The sequence below is a fragment of the Pinus tabuliformis genome, chromosome J, assembly GCF_031772625.1.
Source record: "Pinus tabuliformis cultivar Carrire ecotype Pingquan chromosome J, CPIR1, whole genome shotgun sequence".
In the NCBI taxonomy this organism is placed as follows: Eukaryota; Viridiplantae; Streptophyta; class Pinopsida; order Pinales; family Pinaceae; genus Pinus; species Pinus tabuliformis.
The window spans coordinates 552,923,850-552,950,798 of NC_142295.1; the positions used below are offsets into that span (position 1 = coordinate 552,923,850).

Genomic DNA, 26,949 nt, shown 5'->3' on the forward strand with positions numbered 1-26,949 from the left:
TAAAGGAACCTGGTGATGTGTGATTGAATAAGACGAGTCTTTGATATCCCAGGTACTCATATAGCTGGAGTTTCCCATTCTCTAATGTATTCGTCCACATCTCCTTTTTGTTGCAACCTGGTGAGTGTCGAGAAAAACTCTTCTTCTTTGATACCTTGGAACCTCTTAAAGAATGCATTTTTGAACTTCTCCCAACTGATAGCATGTGTCGTTTTCTTCCACCATGTATACCAATTATATGCTTCGCCTTCCATTTGCATCGATGCATGCCTCATCTTTTCATCGTCATTGTCAATACCGTAAATCTCGAAATATTCTTTTGCTTTATTGAACCATGCAACCCTGTTTCTCTCGTTACCGTCAAATTTGGAAAGTTCAAGTTCTACTTTTCGTTTATATGTAGCAATTGTCAAGGTGAAGAAGGGGTATTGATTCTAGAGCTGCATATTTGGGTATTGATTCCAAAGCTGCATATTTTGAAAATTCATGTTACTATTTTGTTGATTGGGTATGGAAGATGCTTTTGGAGACTCGGGAGTTTGATGTGAATCTAATGAGTTTGATGTATCCAAAGGATCTTGGTGTTGAGTAGCTTCATTATTCTGGTGTAGTTGATCAGGTGCAATTTTCAACCTTTCACAAATAGACTTCAACATCACCATTGTTTCATTATGAGCTACTATTGCTTCACTATGATTCTATCCACCTTATTTGAAAGGAATGCATGATCCTTTTTAAATTCGTTATGATTTTGCTCGAGTTGATTCTCTATTCTCTTCGTTGTGTCCTGAAGTTCCTCGATTTTTTCAATGTATCCGATAACCTTATTCTCAAGATCTATCAATTTTTTATTAAAATCAGTCATCATCATTGATGAAAACATTGATCAGGTATGTGGTGGTGTATATTTATCCAGCTTAACCTTCTTCCTTAACTTGAAATAATTTTTCTTAACTATAATTATTTATTAATTATATATAATTAATAATTAATTAATAACTATATAATAATAGTTAATTATATAATAATTAACAAATAAATGTAATTATTAATTAATTAACTATATATAATAATTGATTATTATATAATTATTATATAACATAATAATTAATAATAATATAATTATTATATATTGTTTTAAAAATTGATTAATAATAGGAGAGGTTACCAATACGAAATTTAATAAGGGTGGAACATTTGACCGAATGTGTAGTTTAAAAGAGACGGACAAGGAAGGGACACGAACGGACGGTGAAGGCAATGGACGCAAACGAACAGGCGGTGAATGGAAGAGTGGACGTGGAACGGACAGGCAGCGAATGGAAGAGTCGACAAACAAGGGAATACGGAGGTGTTTCACCGTAGAAGGGCGACAAGGAAAATGGAGAGGCAGTGATTGTCGAGACGGACAACAATGTGGCCAGACAAGAAAAACAGAGGCAACGGGGCTGGTGACAGTGGATGACCACGGGAAACACGCACAGAATAGAAATGAACAGCAACTGAACAGGTGAAAGAGGAATAGCGAGTAACAGTGGCTGGAAGCGATTTGTTGGTCAGGACGACCGCTTTGATACCAGATGGAGTGTAAAGAGCTCATATATATATATATATATATATATGCTTGAATGATGATACAATGAAGGAAGGCTCTGGCTTTAAATATAGCCTAGAAGCCATTACAAGAGGGGGCGTGATCTTTTATCGTGCCCCTTAGTTTAGAGATCAAATTAAATAAAGTTTTACAATAATTATATACATAACAACTTAATTATAGATTGAAATGTTTGCAAGAAAGATAGTTTACAGTTTTAGTTGTTATTCTTTCAAGTTTTATCTGTTGGGAGGTATGGATTTAGCAAAATGGAACCATTAAAAGCTTATCAGATTCTGAGTCTTCAAGGATTGTGACTTCAATTAAGGAAACTGCTGAGATACACTGTTTGGGACAGGACAAAGGTGACTTCTTTCTTTGAGATAGAGAATTATAGACATAGTAGAATTTTGTCTTAAGTACAGTAATGATGCTGCGATATCTAATAATTTCAGCAATATGTCAAAAAATTGATTGAAAGTGCTTATATGGAATATGTGTAATGCGGTAACCAAATGCAAATAAGATCTTACATCATGTTCTAGTGCAGCACGACGACCTGACAAATATAAGTGCTTCTTTCTGCAGTTAGCATTTTGATGCCAAAGTTGTTTTCCATATTCCTGAAAGAATTTAATAAAGAAAACACGTATAGTCAGGACTAAGAAAATATTAGGTTGTGCTGCATCTAGAAATTGTACCATGCAGAAAAAATTGTCAAATAATAGTTGTATATTTCTTTTTCAAGTATGCCATACTACTACAGTTAGTGTTTAAACAAGAATTCACTGAATATTTTTGTTAACTCAAAGTTTGGACAACATGTGACCCATTATGAATATGGCCTCGATAAAGGCATATGTCCAAGAAATGGACTGAATCTCACCTCCTTGCCTTGCTTTGAAGCTTTAGCAGGTGACATTTCCCAATCAGCAGAGTCAAGATTATTATCAGGAGCACTGACAAAAAATCAAACTGTTAAATAGTGCTTTACACAGTGTAGCAGATCTTCTAACCAACTATCAAATGCCATCCAATTGAAGGGAGCACTTAGCTACTGCTATATCATGATAACTTTGTATTTCCAATGAATATGCCACATAACTGCATCCATTCTGCATTGCATAGGTCCTACATACAAAATTGTATAAGCATATGATTACATTTGTGGTTACATCCAAACCTTGTTTATATCCAAGTGCAGTTACATCCAATATTTTGGATGCATAAAAGTCTTGCATTTAGGGTATTCAGCATCAATATTCAGTCGTTAAGGCACTCTCAGCAACCTACCAAAGAAATTATATAAAGTTGACAAATGGCCATAAAGGGTCAATGGCACTGTATATAGTAAACGCTACACCAGTGCTTCAAGAGGGTGCTTCAGGCATCTCCAAGCTAAAGACAAAATCATATGGAGAATCCCACAAGAAATTGCATGGGAGATTCAGTCGCTAAAGAAGAATCTAGCCTAAAGAAATAAAGAAAATGGAACCAATGGGAGTAAGGCATGGGGATGTCTAAAGAAGACATCCAACATCATCAAGAGAGGGATGGCCCAAGATCACCATTTTTTATGAGAAGAAAACAACCAAGCATGGACAGTTATCTATCCGAAAGACTATGTTTGCCATACAAAATAATTTGTGCAAATAATATTGATAAGTCAATGATATCCAACAGAATGTGCGAGACCAATTGTGTTTGGGAAACACATCGATAGATAGTTTACTTAATCTTTACAATCTATTGAATCATAATGACCTGATTACTCTATATTTATGCCATCTCCGTGTTACAAAGAGTAATCCCCAGATTTTGTACTCTGCCATAAATCTCATTGATAATATCTAAGAGATATAAAACTGATTTAATGTCCTATAAGTGGAGGTAGAAGCACCATCTCTTTAAGATTGCAAGAGAAGCATATCCTCATGTAGCTGATGCTAAGAAGCAGGTCATAAGCAAATTGTATGGCATGAATATTAGACCCCCTGCTAAATATTGGACAAGGTAGGCTGGATGACCCGGCATTTAGCCTCTAAAGGTAAAATTAAGCCTCAATTGCAGCTATTGTTTGAGTTCAACACCACAGTCAAGGTTTGGTATATTCTGATGAAGTGTAACAGACCTGATTGTGGTATGTTTCCAGTACTGGGATGCTATAATCTAGACTGAATCTTCTAAGGTTCATATCTGGTTTTGCAAAACAAGGATTCACAAATAAGAGAACATTTTCCAATTCAGGAAAGCTTCAAAGGCATGGGAGATATTTCATTTGCATGCATGCAATAAAAACATTAAAAAAGGCAATAATGAACAAATAGAAAAGATGAGGTGCGGCATGACGAATTGTATTAATAAGCTGCCATTACTCCCTTGATAAAGTAAATGCATCTTATCAATGTTCCATTATGTCTAGAGCAACAGCAAGGGCACATAATCTATTTTAACAGTACAACTCAGACTCTGCAAAAGCTTGGCCAACTTGAATGACCCTTTCCTTTTGTTTTTGCTTTAAAGTTTATAGTGATGCCTGACAAGTTTTTGGCTCAGGATCACCAAGTCAACTTCAAAAATTATTGAGTTACTCACAAATATATTTTGAGTCTTGACTCACCAGTACCCAAGATCAAACTCAGCTGCAACAAGTTTGACTCGCTGGAAATGAGATTTTGCCTGGAAGTTTAGGCACAAAGTCATACCCAACAAGTCATACTACTATGCTATCACTGATGAGCAATATAAAATGATTTTGGCCCATTATCCTACTTTTTTTACACGAGGTTGATTTTAGTACTCCTCATGTGAGATGAATTAGTTTAGATTATAAAAAGCTGAAGTCTGTTTTTGTCTTCAGTTACCACATAACTTTGTATTGTAAGTGAGACAATTCAGTACGGAAAAGTTTTTGGTGTGTGCTCTTTCTTTCATGTATTGCTACTTTGAAATTCAATATGGTAACAGAGCAGTTGTAAAGCCTATGAGCTTGTAAGGTAAATTGTAATTGTAGGAGCAGCCCTCCTTAAGTTTTAGGCCATAAAATGCAATGTTACCCCAAGTTTCCAGGAAGGGGGGACCTGGAACGGGGAAACATGCCCAGGGAGCATTATGGGAGAGATTGGGGTCCCTAACATAGGATACCCCATTTCTAAATTATTTAAAGTTTAAAAACATGAAAATTCAAAACATAAATGATAAATCTCATTGCATTACATCAATCATGATTCATCATTGTATTTCAATTTTGATTAGTCACCATTACAATTTGACAACTTATAAATGATACACACGCAATTCATCCATCACTATTGCTAGATAGGAGAAATCACTGATAAATTATCATAGCTATCTCGTAGGTTGTTAAACGCCTAACTGTATACGGCACCACACCTTGGATTTTAAAGACAACCAGTGTACACTTGGCTGTCAAATCTCTTAAACTCTTGGCTGTTAACAATTAAACACTTGGTCGTTAAACCCAAGCTATCCCAGCTAAATCCAAAAGTTGAATCTCTTTGGCAGATTGGTTGTAGCTGCTAGCTTAATCTCCTTGGTGGCAGCTCGGCTGTAGCTGTGAGTTCCTCCTCCTTTGTAGCTTGACCACAAATAACACCTCCTCTTCTTTGGCAGCTTGGCCACACTTACTGTGCAAGTGCCCAATGGTCACTCTCTTGCAAAAAATAAGCCTCACAAATCTACTTAGTAGCTCAAAATTTAAATAGTAAATATCAAATGGAGATGAAAACAAATATCATAATATGTCGAGGCAAGGCAACTTATGTTAGGTTCGGCAATTTAGGGCTTTTAAGGTTTTTTTTCTTTCTTTTTACTTTTATAAGTCTTTTCATTAAATTTACGTGGGTGGCATCCACACATCCCCTTTTTCAGGAGGAGGCACCCACATACCGATCTTAGAGCAAAACACACCCCCCATACTTCTAAAACATTTAGCTGTGTGTTTTGTGGAGTTTCACCAGAAAGGGGACATGGCAAAACATTGTAGAAAATCCACAAAAATTCTGATTTGCCTGAATGAACAAATCTGAAGCTAACTTGTAACCCCAGACACAGAATTTTTTCTATCAATTTGCAGCATAATAGGAACAGAAATAACACAGTCACACAATATTAAAAACACAATTTTTCTAGGGAACCCAACTGGGAAAACCCTCTGCTTGATTGAGAATTTTATTGATAGAAGAATGAGCAATAGATCTCTTACAAAAACAATCTTGTTTCAATAGAAACCAATCTGGTTTTCTCTGCTTGTACTAAGCTGAAACACCTGCAAGACTCTGATCCCTACTTCCCTATTTCCTTGCGCAAATCCCAAGGAAATTCTCCTATAAATCTGCACACAAGCCTCTCTTGGTACGTTGATCCTCTCACAAGCTCACACACACAAACACAAATCTGTGTTCTCTACTGCCTTGTCTCACCAACTCATGCTCACAAGACAATGAATAACAATGTGCCTTGATCCTCCTTTTAAGCTTTTCGAATAGGCTAAATCTGGCAAGTCTTTATTTTAGGAAATCAAACTGTTGGTTGAAGAGTTAACAAATGCTATCAAGCTGTTGTAACTCGTCTTGCCTTAATTTAGAGGTTAAGGCTCTCTTAGCTTGTCCTATCCCAAATTAAATCACACTAGAAGACAACAACTGAGCCTTCCACGTCTGCACTAGTCAAACTGCTTCATGCACACGTCGTAACTTTTAGAAATTCGCCCTAAATTTTAGGAACTCATCCTAATTTTTAGGAATTAGGGCCTAACTTACAGGAATTGGTTCCTAACTTATAGAAACTTGTGCATACTAAGGAAAAATTGCTTTTGGTCTCTTTGACTAAGGCACAAGTCAAAGAAGGACTTTTCTCGCTGCTATTTTGAACACTCCCTCTTAGTGAGGAAGGTGCTTCTGGAAGAACCTCGTCCACCTGGATTTGTCTCTAACACTAACACGTTCTCCACTACTACAGCTGCTCCCTCTGAACTAGAAGACTTCCCTACTTTCTTCTGCGAAACCTGATCTAAAGACCTGTTCTTTCCCACTACGCTCTATGAGTCTATCACCTTAGTCATAAGTGCCATGTACCTCATGTACCTTTGTGGCTGCTTCTTGTGGCTAAAGGTGGTACTGGGAGATCCAACTCTCTTTTGATTCTCCCCAAACAAATCCTTTGCCCACTTGGCTCGAACTTTCCCTATACTGGGAGTCACCGGCTGAGTGGCTGCCTCCACTCGCCCTGGGCTCTACTCCTCATCATCCTGTTGGTCAGCCCAATTGCCAACTAGCTTAGACTCAAATTGAGGAAATCGTTGAGGCTCCATCTTGAGAGCTTTATCCTGCTCTCACTCAACCACCACTTCTCTACTTTAAGCTCTCTCTACCTTGCTACTCAAGTTTGCAGTTGCACCTCTCTCTACCTATAACTTGTAGAGATTCTTCACCCTCACAACTATCTACTTCTTACATCCAAAAGCTAAGTGTTGGAGGTATGCCTTACCTCTGTTGAAGATGATATCATATCCTCAAGGGTAGCTACCAAAACAAAATTCTGCCTCAATCCTGGAACATAGAGACCATCTCTAAGATTAAGAGGATTACCTGACTCCCTCTGAAAACCGATAGTACCAACTCCTCTAATTGCATAGTGACCATCATCTCCTAGCTCAATTTGAAACTACATGTCCTCCTTTAGGTGGCTAAAACTCTTCTCGTTCCCATTCATGTGGAAGGATGCTCCTAAATCAATATACCAAATATTGTTGTCTATTGAGCTTGCTTTGCAAGCAATCAATGAGAAATATTTCTTGAACTGGGCAAAAAACACATCTACCTCCGCTGATGCAGCTACATGATCCTTACTAGACTCCTTCCACTTAGGACACTTAGTGGCATAGTGTCCAAACTCATGGAAATGGAAGTACTTGAGCTTGCTTAGATCCTTCTTCTTGCTCTTCTGACTCTGCCTTTCCTTGGCCCTTCTTGCCCTCGGCCTTACCTACAAGAGCAAAATTCTCCTCGTCCTTGGTCCTGACTGATCTCCCTTCTATGGTTCCTCTTTGGATCTCTTCTTGTATGTCGTCAGTCCAAAATCTTTCCCAACCAGAAAATTTCTCTCCCACTAACAACATCCTAGAACACTTTCCAAGACTTGTGAAGTCCAATTAAGGCAAGACTCACAAGGTCATGATCAAATACAACTTCCCCCACACCACCTAGTTCATCTCGAACTTGAGTGAATCTTGACAAATATGTGACAATGGGCTCATCTTGTTTCATTTAGATACTCCTCAACTTCTCCTTAAGAGCAAGCTTCCTGGTATCACTGGTACTCTGATATAACTTTAAGATGGCTTGATACATCTCATAAGTTGTCTTCTTCTCATGGATATGAGGTACTGTATGATCTCTTACCCCTTCTAGAATAATCCTCCTTGCCTTAATATCATTCTTATTATGCTCGGCCAATTGTTAGGGATCTTGAGGTGGAGCTATTGCCTGCTTGATGAACTCTCCCACCCCATTATCTTCCAACACTATCGTGATCCTCCCTTTCCAAGAGATGAAGTTCGATGCTCCCTCTAAGCAATGATCAGCTCTTAGTCCTTGACACGCCATTCTACCTACTTAGAGATCTCTCCAACACTTGCCCACTCACAGCCTTGTAATCATTCACAAGAAGTTGTACTTAGGGTTCAAATAATTCTGCCTCTCCTATCAATCTTATAGTCCTTCACAAGGACTAAACTTAGGGCTAAATAGGGCAACTACTAACAGCCCTCAAACCTGTACATAAGTTGCCCACAAAATTGTCCCAAACCTGGACAATCAACCTAGCAAACAACACCAACTTAGAAGAATATGTACCATACTTCAGACGTTATCTTTTGTCCCAAATATTTGGTCCTGTGCATGCACTCAAGACTGCAATTTTAGACCCTCTAGTTAGGGCTGACTGTGGCACTACAGAACAACAGTAACTCGACCTTGAACTACCCAAAAAAAAAACTTTGCTCCTTCTCTCCTAATAGACCTTTGTTCCTACGATGTCCTCTGAGCTCACTCAGCCCCTGTTCTAGCTCCCTTTTAGCCTTGCAACCCTCCCAAAACAGAGCTACAAGAGCCGACCTCCAGCATAAAACCCCACGGCCTATTCTTGAGAGAATTAACCCACAAAACTATGCACAGAATTGTCCAGAACTCATCCTCCAACCCTCTTCCTCAACTCGGCCTAGTCCAGTCACAAGAGAGACACCAAAACAAACTCCTCAACTTTGGCTAGACTCCTTGAGGCTGCAGTTGATCAGATCTCCTTCTCCTTGGACATGTTGCACTTGTGATGTGTTGGTCCTTATTCTGATCCACGCTCTAATACCATGTAGAAAATCCACCAAAATTTTGATCTGCTTGAATGAACAAATCTAAAACTAACTTGTAATCCAAGACACAAAATTTTCTCTACTCAATTTGCAACAGAATAGGAACAGAAATAACACGGTCCCACAATATCAAAAACACATTTTTTCTAGGGAACCCAACTGGGAAAACCCTCTGCTTGATTGAGAATTTTATTGATAGAAGAATGAGCAATAGATCTCTTACAAAAACAATCTTGTTTCAATAGAAACCAATCTGGTTTTCTTTGCTTGTACTAAGTTGAAACACCTACAAGACTTTGATCCCTGCTTCCCTATTTCCTTGCGCAAATCCCAAGGAAATTCTCCTATAAATCTGCGCACAAGCCTCTCTTGGTACATTGATCCTCTCACAAGCTCACACACACAAACACAAATTTGTGTTCTCTACTACCTTGTCTCACCAACTCATGCTCACAAGAAAATGAATAACAATGTGCCTTGATCCTCCTTTTAAGCTTTTCAAATAGGCTAAATCTGGCAAGTCTTTATTTTAGGAAATCGAACTGTTGGTTGAAGAGTTAACAATGGCTATCAAGTTGTTGTAACTCATCCTGCCTTAATTTAGAAGTTAAGGCTCTCTTAGCTCGTCCTTTCCCAAATTAACTCGCACTAGAAGACAACAACTGAGCCTTCCACATTAGCACTAGTCAAACTGCTTCACACACACACATCCTAACTTTTAGGAATTCGCCCTAAATTTTATGAACTCATCCTAAATTTTAGGAATTAGCTCCTAACTTATAGAATTGGTTCCTAACTTATAGGAACTTGTGCATGCTAAGGAAAAAAAAAAAAATTGGTCTCTTTGAGTAAGGCACAAGTCAAAGAAGGACCTTTCTCGCTACTATTTTCAACAAACATTTCACCAAGCATCACCAAGGGTGCAAAAAGCGAGGAAGGTGCATCCATATAACACAAATAAAATGAAGAAACGTGGAAAGATAGGTGTTACCCCTCATATTGCATGAGGATTGTATGTGTGACTTTTATCACATGATTCAGAGATTTCTAGAATGGTTTGATGGTTTTGGCCCCCAAAGGAGTTAGAATATGGAGTTTTGGTGGAAGTTGCTTTAGTTGTGCATCATGTTCTTTTCAATTTAATCGAGGCATTCTTCATGGATTGGAGTTGGGGAGGTCACGTAGTCAAGTTCTAGTCTACTTTCGCATTGTCGTTACATGGTTAGTTCATGTCTTAGTTGTTAGTATCCTCTAGTATGGTGGTGTATTTGCCTAGTGTTTTGCTAGTGTCATTTATATCCTGTCACATTTTTATCGTTGTACCTAGGTAATTTTATAATCCATCACATCTTCAATTTTTCCCCAGGTAGAATCCACATTACACTTGCAATTCATCACATTTTCTTTCCTATAGGGCACATGGCACATTTTACTTGTAATTCCCTAGGTTTCATTTCATAATAACCCTTCATTTTCCATAATTCCACTTTTTCACCATTTCAGTGTGTGAACACATCAAATTGGACTTACGACATTTCATTTGCCAATTAATTAATGCCAAACCTTAGGATGAGTGTTGTTAAACTATGCTGTGGAGAATATACAAGAGACAAGCTAGAGACTCTGAACAAGAAATGTACTATAACAATGTGCATAAGATTACATAAGGTGATGTTGTGTGTGTAGCAAGTTTTGTTCTTCCTATTAGGAACTGCTCATCTAATTTCATAATTACATTTAAACATAAATGTCATTTATTCCATACAACTTAATTCCACTTTATGATATTACATTATTACTTTAAATACATTTATTACTAATGAAATAAACATTACAAAATCTACACCCAATCTTGATGTCAATTTTTCACAACTCCCAACATCTCTTGAAATTTTTCGAACTTCTAGCTATTGAGTATTTTGGTGAAGATGTCTACCACTTGATCTTTAAACCTACAAGAATTCAACTCTATATGTTTGTTTTGTACTTGTTCTCTGATATAGTGATGTTAAATTTCGACATGTTTTGTTTTCAGATGATAAATTAGATTCTTTGTCATCTTTATGGCACTTTGGTTGTCACAATATATAGTTGCAGGCTGCATTTGTGGAAGCTTCAAATCACTTAAAATACTATGTAACGACACTACTTCACAATTTGCTTCAATCATTGCTCTGTATTTTGCTTTTGTAGTTGACAGCGCTACTGAAATTTGTCGTTCACTTGCCCATGAAATCACTCCACTACTAAGGGTAAAAGTATAACCTATTGTAGATTTCCTTTCATCTATATCATCTACTTAGTCTACACCTAAAAAACCTTTCAATATGCATTATCATTCGTCTCCAATACAATAACAAACTGTTAGGTACCTTTGATATACCTAAGTACTCTCTTTATTGCATTACAATGTGTTTCCCTACGATAGCTTTAAAACTTTGATAACATTCCAACTGCAAAATTTATGTCTAGTCTAGTTGTTGTAAGATAAATCAATCCTCCTACAAGTTGACAATAAAGCAATTCAGCAACTACCTTAAATTCATCATCTTTTGAAAGCTTTTAAGTTTACCTCCATTAGTGTTTTGCTAGGATTATAATCTTCCATTCTAAATTTTTCCAACAATTCCAAAGCACACTTCATCTGTGAAATGAAAATCTTGTTTGATTGTTGCCAAACTTCAATGCCCAAACAACAATGTAGTAATCCCAAGTCAGCCATATCAAATGATTTGCAAAGACTTATCTTTTTCTTCCTAAATCAAGTCATCACTACTACCTGTAATTATTAGGTCATCGATATATAAAATCATAATGATAATTTCTTCAGCTTTTTATTTGATATGCAAGTTAAGATCAAAATCACTTCTCTTGAAACCTCTTGACTCCATACAAGGCCTTCACCAACTTACATACTAACATTTCTTTTCCTTTAACTCCAAATCCTTCAAGTTGTTCCATATACCTTTCTTTTTGCAAAGCTCCACTTAGGAATGCACTTTCAACGTTCTAGTGTACCTACCATCCAAACTATGCTACAAGAGATAATGTCATTATAATTGTGATTAATTTTGTAGTCAGAGAAAATGTCTCCTCATAATATCCCTAACTTTATGCATATCCTTTTGCAACTAACCTAGCCTTATATTTATCAATAGAACCATTTGATTTGAACTTTGTGCAACACACCATTTACAGCCTATTGGTTTCTTGGTTGGGGATAATTCAACTAATTCAACTAACTTCCAAGTGTTTTTATCAAAGCACCATATCCCACTTGCCTTGCATCTTTCAATTCTTGTTTGTAATTTGTTTCATTAAAAGAAATCGAATCATAAGAATGTACACTCATTCTCAAAGCAAGATTCACTTATTGTGATGATTTTGACCTTGTTCTTCTCTCTCCTTGTTGTATCTCATATGACTTTGCATCTTAAAGAATTTAATAGAACCATTTTGGTCTTGTATGAGATTGGCTTTCATCATTCAAAGACTAATTGTCATTTTTTTCTTCCAACTCAAGCTCTACTTTTCCTTCTCCACTACTTTGTCCTCATCCCAATGTTGCACAAAGCAGGGACGAAACGGGGACGTTTTTTGGAAGCGAGGACGTGGAAGCGTCATTTTCCAAAAATCTAGGAAGCAAAGTGTCTGCTCTATATATATATATAATATTTTTTTGCATTTATATTCAAAACAAACATCCCAAATACCAAATTAGTTGTAGAAGACATGAAAACATGCATATTTTTGCATAAATCAAGATAGATATGGCATCCATGATTCCATTGTAGTTACTAGTATGTACATCAATGATTAATTATTCGAGCATCAACCATCTATATTCTAGCAATTACAAACATACATCAAATTTTTAAGCATATTATAAAACATAAAACATAGACCATATTATGATTTATCTAGCAAGTGAGCAATTGTCAACATTTGTCATGTCCAAATTCAAATAATAATGCTTACAAAATAAGTCACTTGGTCACCGCCAAGACAAAAAGGTTCAAATTCACAAGCCTACTAGTCTAATGATTAATCTATGACAAAGGTGGTAAATTGTGAATATATCTACTAATCTCTCCTCCTTCCACCACGAAGAGAACGTGGCGGTGGGCCTCCACGTGGTGGCAATGAAGAAGATGGTGCCTGTGGAAGTTGTGGCACTAAAACTGATGAAGACGAACCCCCTGTTGTTGGTGTTGAACCATGGAACCTAGGAACCAAGGGACCAGATTGGGGTGGCATCTCAACTCGATCATCATCATCCTGGAATCGCTCAAAAAATTCATACCAGAAAAAAACCACTAGTTAACAAAAAAAAATTAAAAACATGAATTAGAGAAATGCTTTATAAGCAAAATTCATACCACAATGGACATACCTGGATAAGAGCATCCTCTAATTGCTCTAATCGCAACACTCCATCCTCCAAATTGGGCTCCTCTGGATTCCTGTCCCAAATCTTAAGGTCTTTATTAGTCTTTGCATCATCACAGTAATGGGACAAAAATCGCAAGTTGTAATGAACATAAACCAAGCTCTCTGCCCGGTCTAAACTCAACCTATTCCTTTTAACACTGTGGATGAAAGAATAAGAGCTCCAACACCTCTCTGCAGAAGAAGTGTTTACCACCTATGATAGCACCCGCAATGCCAAAGTCAGTAGAAGTGGACTAGCCCCTCCATGCAAGTTCCACCACTCAAGAGAAGAAAAAGTCTCTCGGTCTCTAATTGCATGCATGCTCCCAAATGGACCAGTGTTAAGCGTATAGTTGCTCAACTGTCTCCGTACCATGGCAGCCTACTCCTCATCGGGGACTAATTTACTCAATGGAATCATATATTTTTTGTGAACCTCTTGATCTTGGTGTGGTTTTCTCCTGCGTCCCCCCCCCCAGGTGTTGGTGTTGAAAGCCATGATGGATGATAGTATTTGGGTGTCAAAACATATGCTAATGCATGCAATGGAACATTTAGCATTTCCCATCGGTTTTCCACCTCTGCACGAATATAAGTGTACAAGGTGATATCTCTAGGCTCAACAATGTCTTTAATCCGCCCCAACATGCTATTCATTTGCTCATACACCTCCCCAATTATTGGTCAATCTGAATCTCCAAATTTGATCATGTAATAAATTGGTTTGGTGAATTGCAAAACATATTTAACCTGTGACCAAAAGTACATGTCAAGAATAGTGTCCTTGGCTACATTAGCACCATCTCTATCATGTTAATTTCCTCGCATGATTCAACACACACCATATTAGTTAAAGCTTGTCTCACCTTCACTAGCCACCTAAAGGTGAGGTAATAACTGGCAAATCTTATCTTTGCAAGTTTAAGCAACTGCAACTTGAAGTGCGTGCCATAGAAGTAGTTTACCCTTATATGCCCTGTGATGAATTTAATGAGTTGCTTCCCTCTCCTGTAAAGCTCATTAATCCACCCATATGCTTCACAATATCATGCATCAAAAGGTTCAATGTGTGAACCAGGCACCCAGACCAAAAGATGTGTGGATGAGTACGCTCAATAATTTTTCCAGTTGCCTTACAATTTGCTGCATTATCTATGATCACTTGAACCACATCATTCAGACCAACATCTCTGATTGATTGCAATAGGAGATCTGCAATGTTTTGGGAAGATGCACTGATGGAGGAGGAGTCATGACATGTAATAAATACTGCACCACTAGAAAAAACACCAAGAACATTTATCAAATGTTGGTTTCTAATATTTGTCCACCCATCTGATACAATGGATACCCCAGAATCTACCCACTCATTTGTAAAACGTGTCAAAGCTCTTTGAACCTTTGCTTTTTCTCTTTCTAATAACATTGTTCTAGCTTTCTCATAGTTGGGGGACTTGTATCCTTTTGGGGCTTCATTGATGGCCTTTACCATTTCATGCCAATAGGGAGAGCGAAGCATATTGAATGGTACATCGCAAGCACAAAGAAATCAAACTATCTTTCCATCCACATCATCCCTCCCAGCAACATTTAGGAAATCCCCTATTGTTCTTTTACCTCCAGAGCTTCTAGAAGTACCATGAGGAGATGAGCTACCAAATCTAGAGGTTGCACTTGATTCAGAATGATTTTTTTGTTTCTTGCTTTTTTGTTGTGCAACATCCTCTATTTGGATGTATTTTCTTCTTTGTTCAGCTGAAATGTTTGGGCAAATTTGTATCCCCACAGCACCCTTTTCGTCATCACTGTCCATCACCCCACAAAGATGCCTCCTCACACGGGTATATGAACCACTAAATGGTTTTCCTCCATGACAACCATGAGGGCACAAAAATTTGTAGCTTCCACCACCCTTTCCCCCTTCATGTTTGGTCACATAGTTCCACAAGGGTGTTAATGCAGCTTTCCCCTCTAGTGTTTCAGTGTTCCCTTCAGGTTCATCTTCATCCCCTTCCTCTTCAAACCCTTCCTACTCATCATACATTGGGTCACTCATACTGGGACCACTATCCTCTTGTTCTTCTTCCCTTCTATTCCTACTCCCCTTTGCCATCATTAAAACCAAAAGTGGAATGATACATAGAAGCCAAAAGAACACCATCTTGGAATATGGATATAGGTGGTGGACAACCTGCAATTAAATGAGCAAGTAGAAAGAATGGGAAAGAGTAGGAGAGGGAGGAGAAAAATACAAAAAAAATGTCAAAAAAATGAGGGAGCTTGGGGTTTGCACTTACCTCTTTAGCTCTTGTAGATGGAAGTCCTCCAAGCTCCTACTCCAAGCTCCTCCTCCTTCTCCTAGCTCCTCCTCCTTCTCCTAGCTCCTCCTCCTTCAGTCCTCCAAGCTCTCCTCTCTTCTCTCTTCTCTTCTCCAAGCTCTCATAAACTCAAAGTGAGAAAATGAGAGATCAATGGGTGTTAAATCCCTTCATTCCTCACCCCAACCCAAGGTGGACCCACCCCCAACCAAGCAAAAGAACAAAAATAAAAAAATAAAAAAATAAAAAAACAATGCCTTTTTGGCCCGCGCAGCGGAAACGGCGGATGCCCAGCCGAAGCAGTTGCGATCCGTACAGATCGGACCCCGAAGCGCCACGCTTCGTACAGCCGAACCGTTGTACGAATCGCCTTTCAGTTTTTTCGACCGTACGCTTCGAAAATGGCAAGAAGCATGTTTATAAGCCCGATCCGCGTTTCGGAGGGCGATTCCCCCACGCATCCGTATGGATCGCGGATCAGGGTTTGATCCGGGGGGGACGTTTCCTGCAACACTGCCTCATCCACAGAGAGAGAGAGAGGTATCCCTACCTTGCACTTTGTTCCTCAGAGGCTCTCGCTTCAAATCCTCCCTCATGCCAAGGAAGAGGTTGGTTCTTAGAGTTGTATTAGCTTCTCCAATTGATTACTCTCTCCCCAAAGCACCTTCCCTCGTTCAGATTCTCCCTTCATGCGCCAAGCTACCTCCTACCAACTGGATAGGTACTAAACCAGGCCATCAAAGAGGACATCTACAAATTATACACTTAGGTCACCTAAACCTCAACTCAAACAAGCTTAGGCTCAAAGATGTCCTACATAAAGCACTTTTTGAATTTGCGAGATGGCATCATCATCTGTCCTACTTATGTGTGCATGCATTGAATGTACTTGCTCAAGATCCCTTAAGGGCAACTTCGAGTTGGCTACCATCAACTCTAGATAAAGATAGATCACATACCATAATTTGGTAGGATCTGCCAGGTGTGCTACCTTCAAGAACCAAAGACAAAGACGCACCTTATTTTTCAGTATCCCTTATACTATGAGACCAAAGCACACTATCATTGCCTTTATAAGTACTCAAGGGGCTCCCTCTCTACTTTCTTCTAGTATCAAGACTAGAGATGCTTAGCCCTCTTCATCAAGGAGATCTTCTACCATAGATCCCAACTCCTGCATGCCATGCCATATCTAGGGATGACCAAGTTGATCATCTCATGCTTCCTTATTAATCTGTCAGATCGGAGCAACAAATGGCAAAAAAAGTTCCAAAGTGCACTAAACAACAAAATGGTGAGACCCTAGGTTTCTCCTCAACCTCCCCCTCTGAAAGGCCAACCAATATTATCAAGACTTGACCATACATCAGGCCACATGTTCTCCAAGTGCTAAAGAGATCAACTCCAAATTGTCTTGGAGTAGAGTACTTCCCGCTTGTCAGAACACCTCCCAGACCTAGAGGAGTAGCCAAAGATCTATTCAAAGTTTCTTGCATTTGACCTCAAATGCTAGGAGTATCCCTCACTCGTACATTATCCCCCACCAAAATCATATGGTCAGACCCACTAATGGTTCCACAGGACTTTGACAGTGAGCCAATGCCCTATTCATTCCCCCCTTCATTGGCTAGCTGACTTAGGAGACCTTGACACAGTTGCAAGAAACACGATCCTTGTCTTACCAAGCATGTTTCGATACAGAAACATTGAAATGCACTTGAAACATGTTTCAAAAGGGATGAGTCATAATACATGTTTCACGTCATGTTTTTGAAACATGTTTTAACCCCTCTTGAAATGTGTTTCGAGCATTGTACAACACATTTCAAGCATTTTATAGCATGTTTCATTGGTCGTACAAAGCATATGAGCAACCATACAGTGCATGTGGGCCCATATGATGCGCTTATGTGGCCCATTTTTTGCCTTGGAACCACTAAAAACGTTTTTTAAGTGTTTTAAAAACATGCAACTTCGTTTATTTTCCATAATAAATATGAGGAAGAAGATGATGACTATTACCCTTAAGGATTTACTAGATTCTATGTTTACTGTTCATAGTTCATAGTTCATACATGTAGCAATATAGCCATTTTTATGTAACTACAGTAATCAGCAACTAGGTCTGTTTCATATTCACACGACACGAGGTCAATTCTAACTACTACCACTATAACCTCTAAGTGCCTATGTATGCCCCTTCCACGGACATGAGTTAATCAGGGGGAAATTGAACCCTGGATCTCATCATTTACATAACACTTCATAACATGGCTTTGCCAATTGAGTTGCTCGTCAAGTGCAACAACATTGTAGCCTTAAGGCTCATATAGAGAGCCTAATTTTGGATATATAGCCTCATTTATAAATAATAATGGATGTTTTTGGAGCTTATTACTCGCATTATGTTATATGTATCATTTATCCAATTTATTTTATTTTTCTTATTTAAATGTTCTTGGGCCTTGGGCCTTGGAAATTGCTCATTTATTCATGAATCCAAATTCGTATTCTAAATTATAATGTTAAACTTAAAACTTAAATGCTTTCTTTGAAAGTTTCAGTGTAATTTTCTTATATATGTGTGTGTGTATATCACATTTCCCATTTCCTAATTTTTGGGGGGTCACATTTCTAGCACATTACCGTTTCAGATATGCGTTTTCGTTTCCCCATACCATGCAACTTAGCCTTGATATCATTGACCACGTCATCCGATTTCGCTCTCACTCTCTCTATCACTCTTAACAGGTTCTTGAGTTGTCCAAACTCACTCAATATTTTGTAACATCATACCATTGTCACAATTTTATACATTTATGCATATGTTTTGATGTTATACATGTGTCTTTCTTGATATTATTTTCAACATTTCTAAGAGTTGTGTTTGCACTCCCACATTGTATTCAAAATTTCAAATCGGTTGCACTCTCCAGTCCCATTGACCTATTGTTGTGGTCATTCATTGGACATTAATATAATTATCTTATCTTATCTTATCTTCTATGCCTATGTCACAAGAGTTTTGAATTCATGTTATTCATTATCACCCTATAAAACTTCACCTTGCCATTTCAATATATGCACATGAAGGAGGCTCGAAGATGTCTTTCTACCTAGAGCACTTTTTAAAAATACGTGATGCATGATCATCTGCCCCGTATATGCACAGACATTGGATGCACTTGCTCAGGATCCCTTTGGGACAACTTCAGGTCAGCTCCCATTGATTTCGGATAGAGACAAATCACCATATGCCACGATCTAATAAGATCCGCTAGGTGTGTCAACTTCAAGAGTCAAAGACAAAGATGCACCTCATTTTTTGGTGTCCTCTATATTATGAGATCGAAGGATGTGATCATTGCCTCTATAGGGACTCGGAAGGCTCCCTCACTAGTTTCTTCTGGTACCAAGATCAAAGATGCTTAGCCTCTTCATTGGTGATATTTTTAGCCACATATCTCAACTCTTGCACGCCATGCCTCAGCGTGGGATGATGTAAGGGCCGTAAATTTAGAAATTAACAGGGTCTAGCAAATTCATGTTCAGAAAAATTGTGAAGCCTTAAATTCGAAATTTAACAGAGTTTAACAATATTTCTACTCACAAATATGAAATTTTAATACAAAATTTATCCATTCTTCTATCGAGTACCAACCTGTCTGCTCTGTCGCGACTCCTGCTCCCGCTGCATTACCAAAACGACTCCCTGCCAAACTAAGAGCACAGCTTCAATGCCCAGCTCCAAAGTACTTCAATTTCGAGGTACTCTGGCCCCCATGCCCAAAACTTCAAGAACAATTGAACTCAGAATGCCTTCTATCAGCTCAGTGATACTGTGAGAATTTCCTACTATCTCTCTGTAATTTTTCCAAAATTCCTCATTCCACTTCCTTCAAAGACCAACCCCCGTCTAAGCCGTACCCCTCCTCCTTATAACTCTCTGAATCACCGTCTTACTCCCTTTTCACTGCCTCAGTGTTCTATTACGTGTAACTCAACATGTTCTTCAATCCTTTTAACCTTGTCATAAGATTTGATTTAGTAGGTTATTCACCTTTAGAGAATGTGCTTAGTCGACAAGTTTAATTCTTTGACTTTATTAAAAGGTTATAGTTTTATGTTCTTTTAATTTTATTTATCATATTTCTTAAATTCCCTTATATTGTAATTAATACAAAGTATATAATTTCATTTATTATATTTAATAATTAACAATAACTAATATAATATTATGCTAAAGTTCTTATTTGTTTAATATAATTCATAATATTATAGTTAGTTTCTATTTTGTATAACACTTTGTATTTACTTTTATTTTGGATAATATGTTAATGATGCTTTTCATAGTAAGTAACCCATCTTAATATATACATTATATTCTATCGAGTTTGGTATTTACTCAGTGTCTCAGTGATTCATTTATTGGATTTTTCATAATTAGTTAACACATATACTAGTGCAGTGCATACGATGCATGCATACATAGCTATCATATGCATGCCTCGTATGCATGCTAATATTCACATTCTCTTTGTAACTGTAGGTGGGTCATTACAGATGAGCAGACCGATTATCTCATACTTCCCCATTGATCCATCAAATCATAGCAACAAACGGTAAGATGAGTTCCAAAGCACACCCAATAGCACAATGGTGAGACCCCGTGTTTATCCTCAGCCTCCCCCTCTACAAGACCACGCAATATTATTGAGACAAATTCAGAGAGATCAACTCGAAACAAATCTAGAGTAGATCACGACCTGCCCATCAGACTACCTCCTAGATCGTTAGAAGCAACTACAGATCTATTCAAAATATCCTTCTTTCAACATCAGTTGTTAGGAGTAGGCAACCAAGCTCCTCAATGGTTCCATAAAACTTCAACAATGAACAAGTGCCCAATTCGCCCTCCTCACCCTCTGCCATCAAACTCAAGAGACCTTGATATCATCGGCCCCATCATCTGATCTCTCTCTCTCTCTCTCTCTCTCTCTCTCTCTCTCGACAGATTATAGTGTTAAAGTAGAGAAAGTTAGAGATAGGATAGTTAACTAAAGTAATGTTAGTTATCTTCACTTAACATGACGTCCTAAATTTGGCCTCCAATCTTAGCCTAGGAAAGTTATAAATTGAGCCTAATGTGAGGTGCTAAGACACATAACATTAGCACAAGATTGAGAGAGGATTCTCAGTGAGCTTGTGCTGGGTCCAAGCAAATGCAGTGAGGCCAGTGATCAGTATTGTATTTTCTCAGTTAGGCCATTATGCCTGATACGGGAATCCAAGTAAGTCTCGTGATTAAATTATTAATGAAGAACTAGTGATTGGGCAGAAACTTGTTTGTGTATGTGTGATTCAGATTGAGTAATTTTTGCTTCCGCTGTATTTTTATGAGTTAGGAATCTGGCCGTGTATTCGTTCCACTTATTAATTGTTGGGAACCGAATATCGGGTGTTGGGTTCTAAAAGTCTAACAATCACAATTTTATACATACACATCAGCATCTTTCCTTTTATTAATTTTGCCTTTTTCTAGAGTTGCTCTAGAACTCCTACATTGTTTTAATAATGGTTGTACTCTTCAGTCCCATTGACCTGCTTTTGTGGTCATTTGTTGGACATTAATAAAATTATCTTATCTTATCTTATCATCAAAAATTACATCTCTACTAATAAAAACCTTTCAATAGAAAAAGTACATTTTATTCTTCCACCAAATAGACAGAGGGCCAGGGAAATTTGTTCATTCCATTCATTCACCTTGCTTGCCACCACCACTACTACTTGGATTTGGCCTCTTTGACTTTATATATAGGGGGCCATTGTCAAGGGCCAAAGTAAGAGTTTGTTCTCATTGAGCACCATTATGATTCAGAAGAGATGTTTCAATTTGACCATATTTAGCAATTAAATGGAATTTGCTAGGGAATTCCATTCCCTGCGTAACAATTATAAGTCATAATTACCCAGCTAATTGCAGTCAGTAGCCTACACATGTCCCTTTGTATCCAACAAAGGAAGCAGAGCCTTAAAGAGATTTTAGAAACCTCCGATTTTTAAGATTTTCCACAGATGGGTCTTTTATAACACAATCAATAACTCTCCTCTTTTAATTAGGTCTTGCTCAAGCACTTTGAACTTAACACCTGTATTTTTTACCTGCTTATGCAATTTATTATTGGGGATCGGTAGGACTTGATTAGATTGACCGTTCATTCAGGACCTGACAGGACCTTTAAAACCCTGCTCCTATATACTTATTTCTCTGGGCATGTATTTATTTCCAGTTCCAACCAATGACGTTCAGTCAATCGTTCATTCAGTTGATAAAACACCGGTGAGTGATCTAGTGGTAATTCAGTGCAGCATTTTGAACACAGAGACATACCCAACAAGCATATACTACTGTGTGTGAAATTTGAATGACTGCAACAATCTCCTTTATTTACTGATTCTCACTCATACTAATGTGGGCTCAATTCTAGGCCAATCTACAATTTACTAGTACAAGCGATCCTTTAAATTGACTAGAATGGTCATATCAATGTTGTTAACCCTCAATGATGGTAACCCACTAAAATATTGTACCCTGTTGCAAGCAATAAATAGTGAATAATGTTAATCCCAAAGGTGGTAACCCAATAAAAGGTATTTCTACTTGTGCATAGCACGAAAAACAAAATGTTGTTGATTCTTGACCCTCAAAGTTGGAAAACAACTAAAAGATATTTCTACTTGGTGCAACAGCATAACACTTCTCGAGTATGGAGGCAAGGCTAATACCGCTTATTATTATCACTAATACTAAGGTGAATCTAAGCTTGTCCCAATGCAGTTATAAAAACAGAATTTTTTTCTTGCAAAGGAGAATAAAAATTCAAAAATTATTATACTTCAACAGTATAAATACAGAGATGAAGTAGTGCCTCAAAAAGATGTGTAGTGTCAAGCCCTTCCAGTAGATGAAAGGAAATCAAATGTTTTCCTTGCCCTGAGGTCAAGGATTGCACAGTATTACAAGGACTTCCTTTGAATTAGGTGCCAAATTTGAAGAATAATTATTCGACAAAAATCATTGAAGTCACGCAAATTACAATAAGATAAAAGTTATGTGGAAAGAAGATATTAGACTAGATATCTATAAAATGTTCATGCCCTAGTTCTCATTACAGCCACAAGGTTTTCTGAATTGCAAGCTAGAGCTTGCTTTGTTCCACATGCTCGGCCATGCCTTTCCTAGCAGAACAAAAGTCTGCATCATCTGCCAGTTGCCTCTGCATGCAAGCTAGTTCTCACATACTGCAAACTCATGCCTTCTCCTATGGCCTGCAGGTAGGCAGTTGCCTGTTAGTGATCTTCTTGGCCTCCCATGGCTAGAAAAAATTGCAACTGTTACTAACTCTAAGAGTAGTCCAAAGGAGGTTTCATTGAATGGTTCTCAAAAGGGCATCCCTCTACCCTCATCTTTGGTTTCTCCGACTTCGAGTTTTACAACAGCACCAGCAGCAGGTACTCCCCAGAAAAAGACAATGCTTCTTCAGGAACCCCAAATCCTCGATCCTTCCATGATATTATTAGTCATCCCAAAGTTTCTCACCCCTTGAAAGGAAGGCTCCTCAAATGGGCAGCTCCGTTGTGGAAATAGTTAATGTATTCACCCCCAGCGTATATCGATGCTTAAGAAAAGAAGGCACCAATCTATAGATTTAATAGTATTGGCCACCATTTACAATCCTCGTTGATTGGATCAATAAAAACGAGATATCAAACAACACAGTAAGCTTCTGTTCAAAGGGGTTTTTCTGTCGTTTACATTGAGAATATTGACAATCGTAGGGAAGATTATGGAGGAGGGACCATGGCTCTGGAGTAGAGTTGACCTTTCCTTTGAACCATGGTTCCCTGAACACAACCCTGCTACAATGCCTATTGCATTGACCCCGCCATGGGTGAGACCGCTAAACCTTCCCCATGAACTTGAGGGAAAAGGCGGTTGTGCAGACAAACAGAATACTGTATGTAGGTTTATAAAAATGGATCAAGTCAGGACGATGAGGGTATTTTTTACTGTGCTAGAATTTGTGTGGAACTGGACTTAAGCAAAGGTCTGCTCAACAAGATCACCATGGAGTGTGAAGACTTTAAATGGTCCCAACAACTGGATGATGAGAATATCGCCTTCAGGTGTACATTCTATCTAAAGACAGGATATTGAAGGAATCGTGTCCAAGAATGATATACAATCACGTAGAAGAGATTATCAACACAAAGGAAACCCTGAATGGAAAATCATTCAAAGAAAAAAGAAGAAGAATGGCTGGTCAAAGAGGCAACTGAAGTGGGTGGACGGGATCATCTGCTGACAAAAAGGAAACCTCTAAGAACATTCAGATGCAAAACCCTGCAGTTCGTTAAGAAAATACTAGCAATGAAGATCCAACACAAGCAGTCAGCGGAACAAGTGATTCCATCGATCAAAGCTCTCAAAATCCAAAAGCGGAACCAAAGAAGAAATCAAGTATGGAGCATGGATAAAGAATTTCATGCTCTAGTTTTCGCTAAGATATAAGTCTTACAATCGTTTTTGCTTACAGGCATAGCTGGCGCAGCCTGTAATTCAGAAATTTTGATATATTTTGCTTCTGTTAAAAAAAGGTACTTGTCCCAAATGATCTAGGCATAGTTCACACTACACTGCAACTTACCTGGTGGGTACATTGACAAGTCTAGGGGGAAAACATGGAACTGATGCACCAAGTCCCAAACAAAGTATGATAATATGAACAGCTCCAATATCTGAAGTATTTGATAACAGTGAACTTGTCTAAAGCTTTGATCATCATTCCTTTTTCGAATGATTGCCACTTGACAATAATGAATTCAATGGATCTCTACATCAAATTATCACATCCATGTATAAGTGCAACAATGAAAGAAGAAGTTGAAGTTGCTGACCTTCTGGAGCGCCAATGGCGAGAAACCGCGAAGTGCAGATAGTTTGCAGACATGTGATTTGTGAAATCAATCCTCCTCCTCGATGAAGATGACGATGATGGCAACTCCCTTAAAAATCTATCGTTTTCTTCTTCTGAAATCTCATTCGGAAGCATATTCTCCTTTTCACTGGAGACTTGATCGTTGGCAACAGCAGCCATTGATTCCATCCAGGCTTACCTTAACAACAGACGATGTAATTTCATACACTTAACGTCACATAAAAAGCACCAGAAGAACCTGAGATAGCAGCATTTCCTTAAGCTTTCAAGGCAAACTATTATCCCAATAGTGAATTTACAGAGAAGACTGTGAGTGAGAGGAGTGAAGCTCTGCTGAGCGTTAGAAGACGAATTAATGTATTGACCAAATGACCCTTCTCACACACACTTATATTTATATGGAGACATATCTTTTCCCTTTGAATAAGAAAGCCATAGACCACCTTTATCTATTTTAGTACACTTTCGGGTGCTATTTCAGAAGAAACAACAAAATATTAAAGAATATATAATCAGGGATAACCCCATGGTGACAGAAAAGAATCCAAGGTGGTGCAAGGCAGTTTCTTCCAATCCCCTCCTGCAGGGCACCCATTTCCTTGCAATGGCAAGTGAGGTGAATTTGATGTTGGTATTAGTTATTGTTATCATTGTGACATGCAAACATACTCATGGTGCCCTGTCAGAGAAACTGCCCATGTCTTTTTGGTTGGTATTATCATTGTCATATGCAAACATACTCATTATGCCCTGTCAGAGATCTAGGGCCTTTTGCCCCTTTTCAGTCATCCCCGCCATTTTTGTTGAGCCCGGGCTACCGTCATGTGTAGTTATGCAACAGTGGCCCTTACTCCCATTATTCATGGATGGCCCATCTTCCACCGAAGTTATAAAATCATTACTTCCCCTTGATTCTAATTCTTCGCAGGAAATTTATGGAAGAGTTGTTATGGTCAAAAAGTAAAAGTCATCATGGCCATGACTGTAATAGAATGACATGAGATTACATTATATTAAAGGTATGTCAATATAAAGAATCTACAAGACACATGCCTGCTTTTTTATTTTATCCTAATTAGCGACAACAATCCACCTAATCTGTGTTTTTCAAGGTGATTGTGTTTTTTCAAGGGGATCCTGATTATTCCAGGTCTTTATAATTTATTTTAAGATAAGAAAGTTTATAATATTTTTAACATTGCGATGCTTGATTATCTGGAATTGTTTATATTTTCTTTAAATTCAACCCAAATGAATTCTTAATTAATTAAAAACAATTTTATTCACACTCTAAAATTAAAATTTTAAATTTATTTAAATAAAGAAATTGGTTTGTGAATCGGTGTGATTAAGTGTCTAGTTTAAATATTTAAGTTGGCAAAAAATTTGTAACTGGTATGGGCTATACTAGCTTTTAAAATGGCTGGATTTTTGTATAAAATTTTGAAAAAATGAGTTTTACACCACATAATACCTTAACCTTTGTCACTTTTTGCAAAATTACTCGAAATGTGTAACGGATATGGGCTACACCAGCCTTTAATATGGCTAGATTTTTGCCCATAAAATTTTGAAGACGTGAATTTTACACCACACAATACCTTAACCATTGCTACTGTTAGCTAACTTTAAATTATATTAAAAAACAAAAAATAAAATACATAGATAATTAAAATTGTTCGTGTTCAAAAATATTATAATAATTGATAAATTCATTATCATTTTATTAAAATATAACACAACTTAATTAAAAAAAATGATATAATATTTTTTTGGGCACTTTTCATAGTAAATTTTAATAAAAAATTTTAAAATTTTGAATTTAAATTATTAATGTTTAAAAAAATTTCAAAATGATTAAATCTATTTATGCTTTGTATTTTAAATAATAAAAAATAACAATCTCCTTTGAAATTGTATTTTAAATAATAAAAAATAACAATCTCCTTTGAAATTGTGTAATAGAAAAAACCATTAAATCTCAATTACTAAATACTTTAGAATATTTATATATTAATTTTTACTATTAATATAAATAATAAATAAAGAATATAAACCACATAAATTACTTCTCTCATTTTCATATTAAAAAAAATAAATAAATAAATGGGCAGTTGTCATTCCATTATTTTCATAAAATAAATGAGAAATAACAGTGATCATGTTCTTTTTGTTTGTGTCTCCTCGTGTGTTATAATATTTGATATGATAAAATAA

General features: G+C 37.5%; 1 protein-coding gene across 2 annotated transcripts in view; it reads right to left on the reverse strand.

The window, feature by feature from the left end:
- Positions 1-25,669, reverse strand: part of LOC149228204 (uncharacterized) — a 164,268-nt gene extending 138,599 nt beyond the window's left edge. The window contains exons 1-3 of one of the 2 annotated variants that reach the window (XM_089378097.1): positions 24,692-25,669; positions 2,481-2,553; positions 2,128-2,217 (exon numbers count right to left, since the gene is read on the reverse strand). In XM_089378097.1, coding sequence (XP_089234223.1) covers positions 2,128-2,217; positions 2,481-2,553; positions 24,692-24,900 — 372 coding nt within the window. In that variant the 5' untranslated portion in view covers positions 24,901-25,669. The remainder of the gene's footprint in view (positions 1-2,127; positions 2,218-2,480; positions 2,554-24,691) is intronic. The other variant, XM_089378096.1, reaches the window with a different exon arrangement.
- Between the last annotated feature and the right edge of the window lie 1,280 nt (positions 25,670-26,949).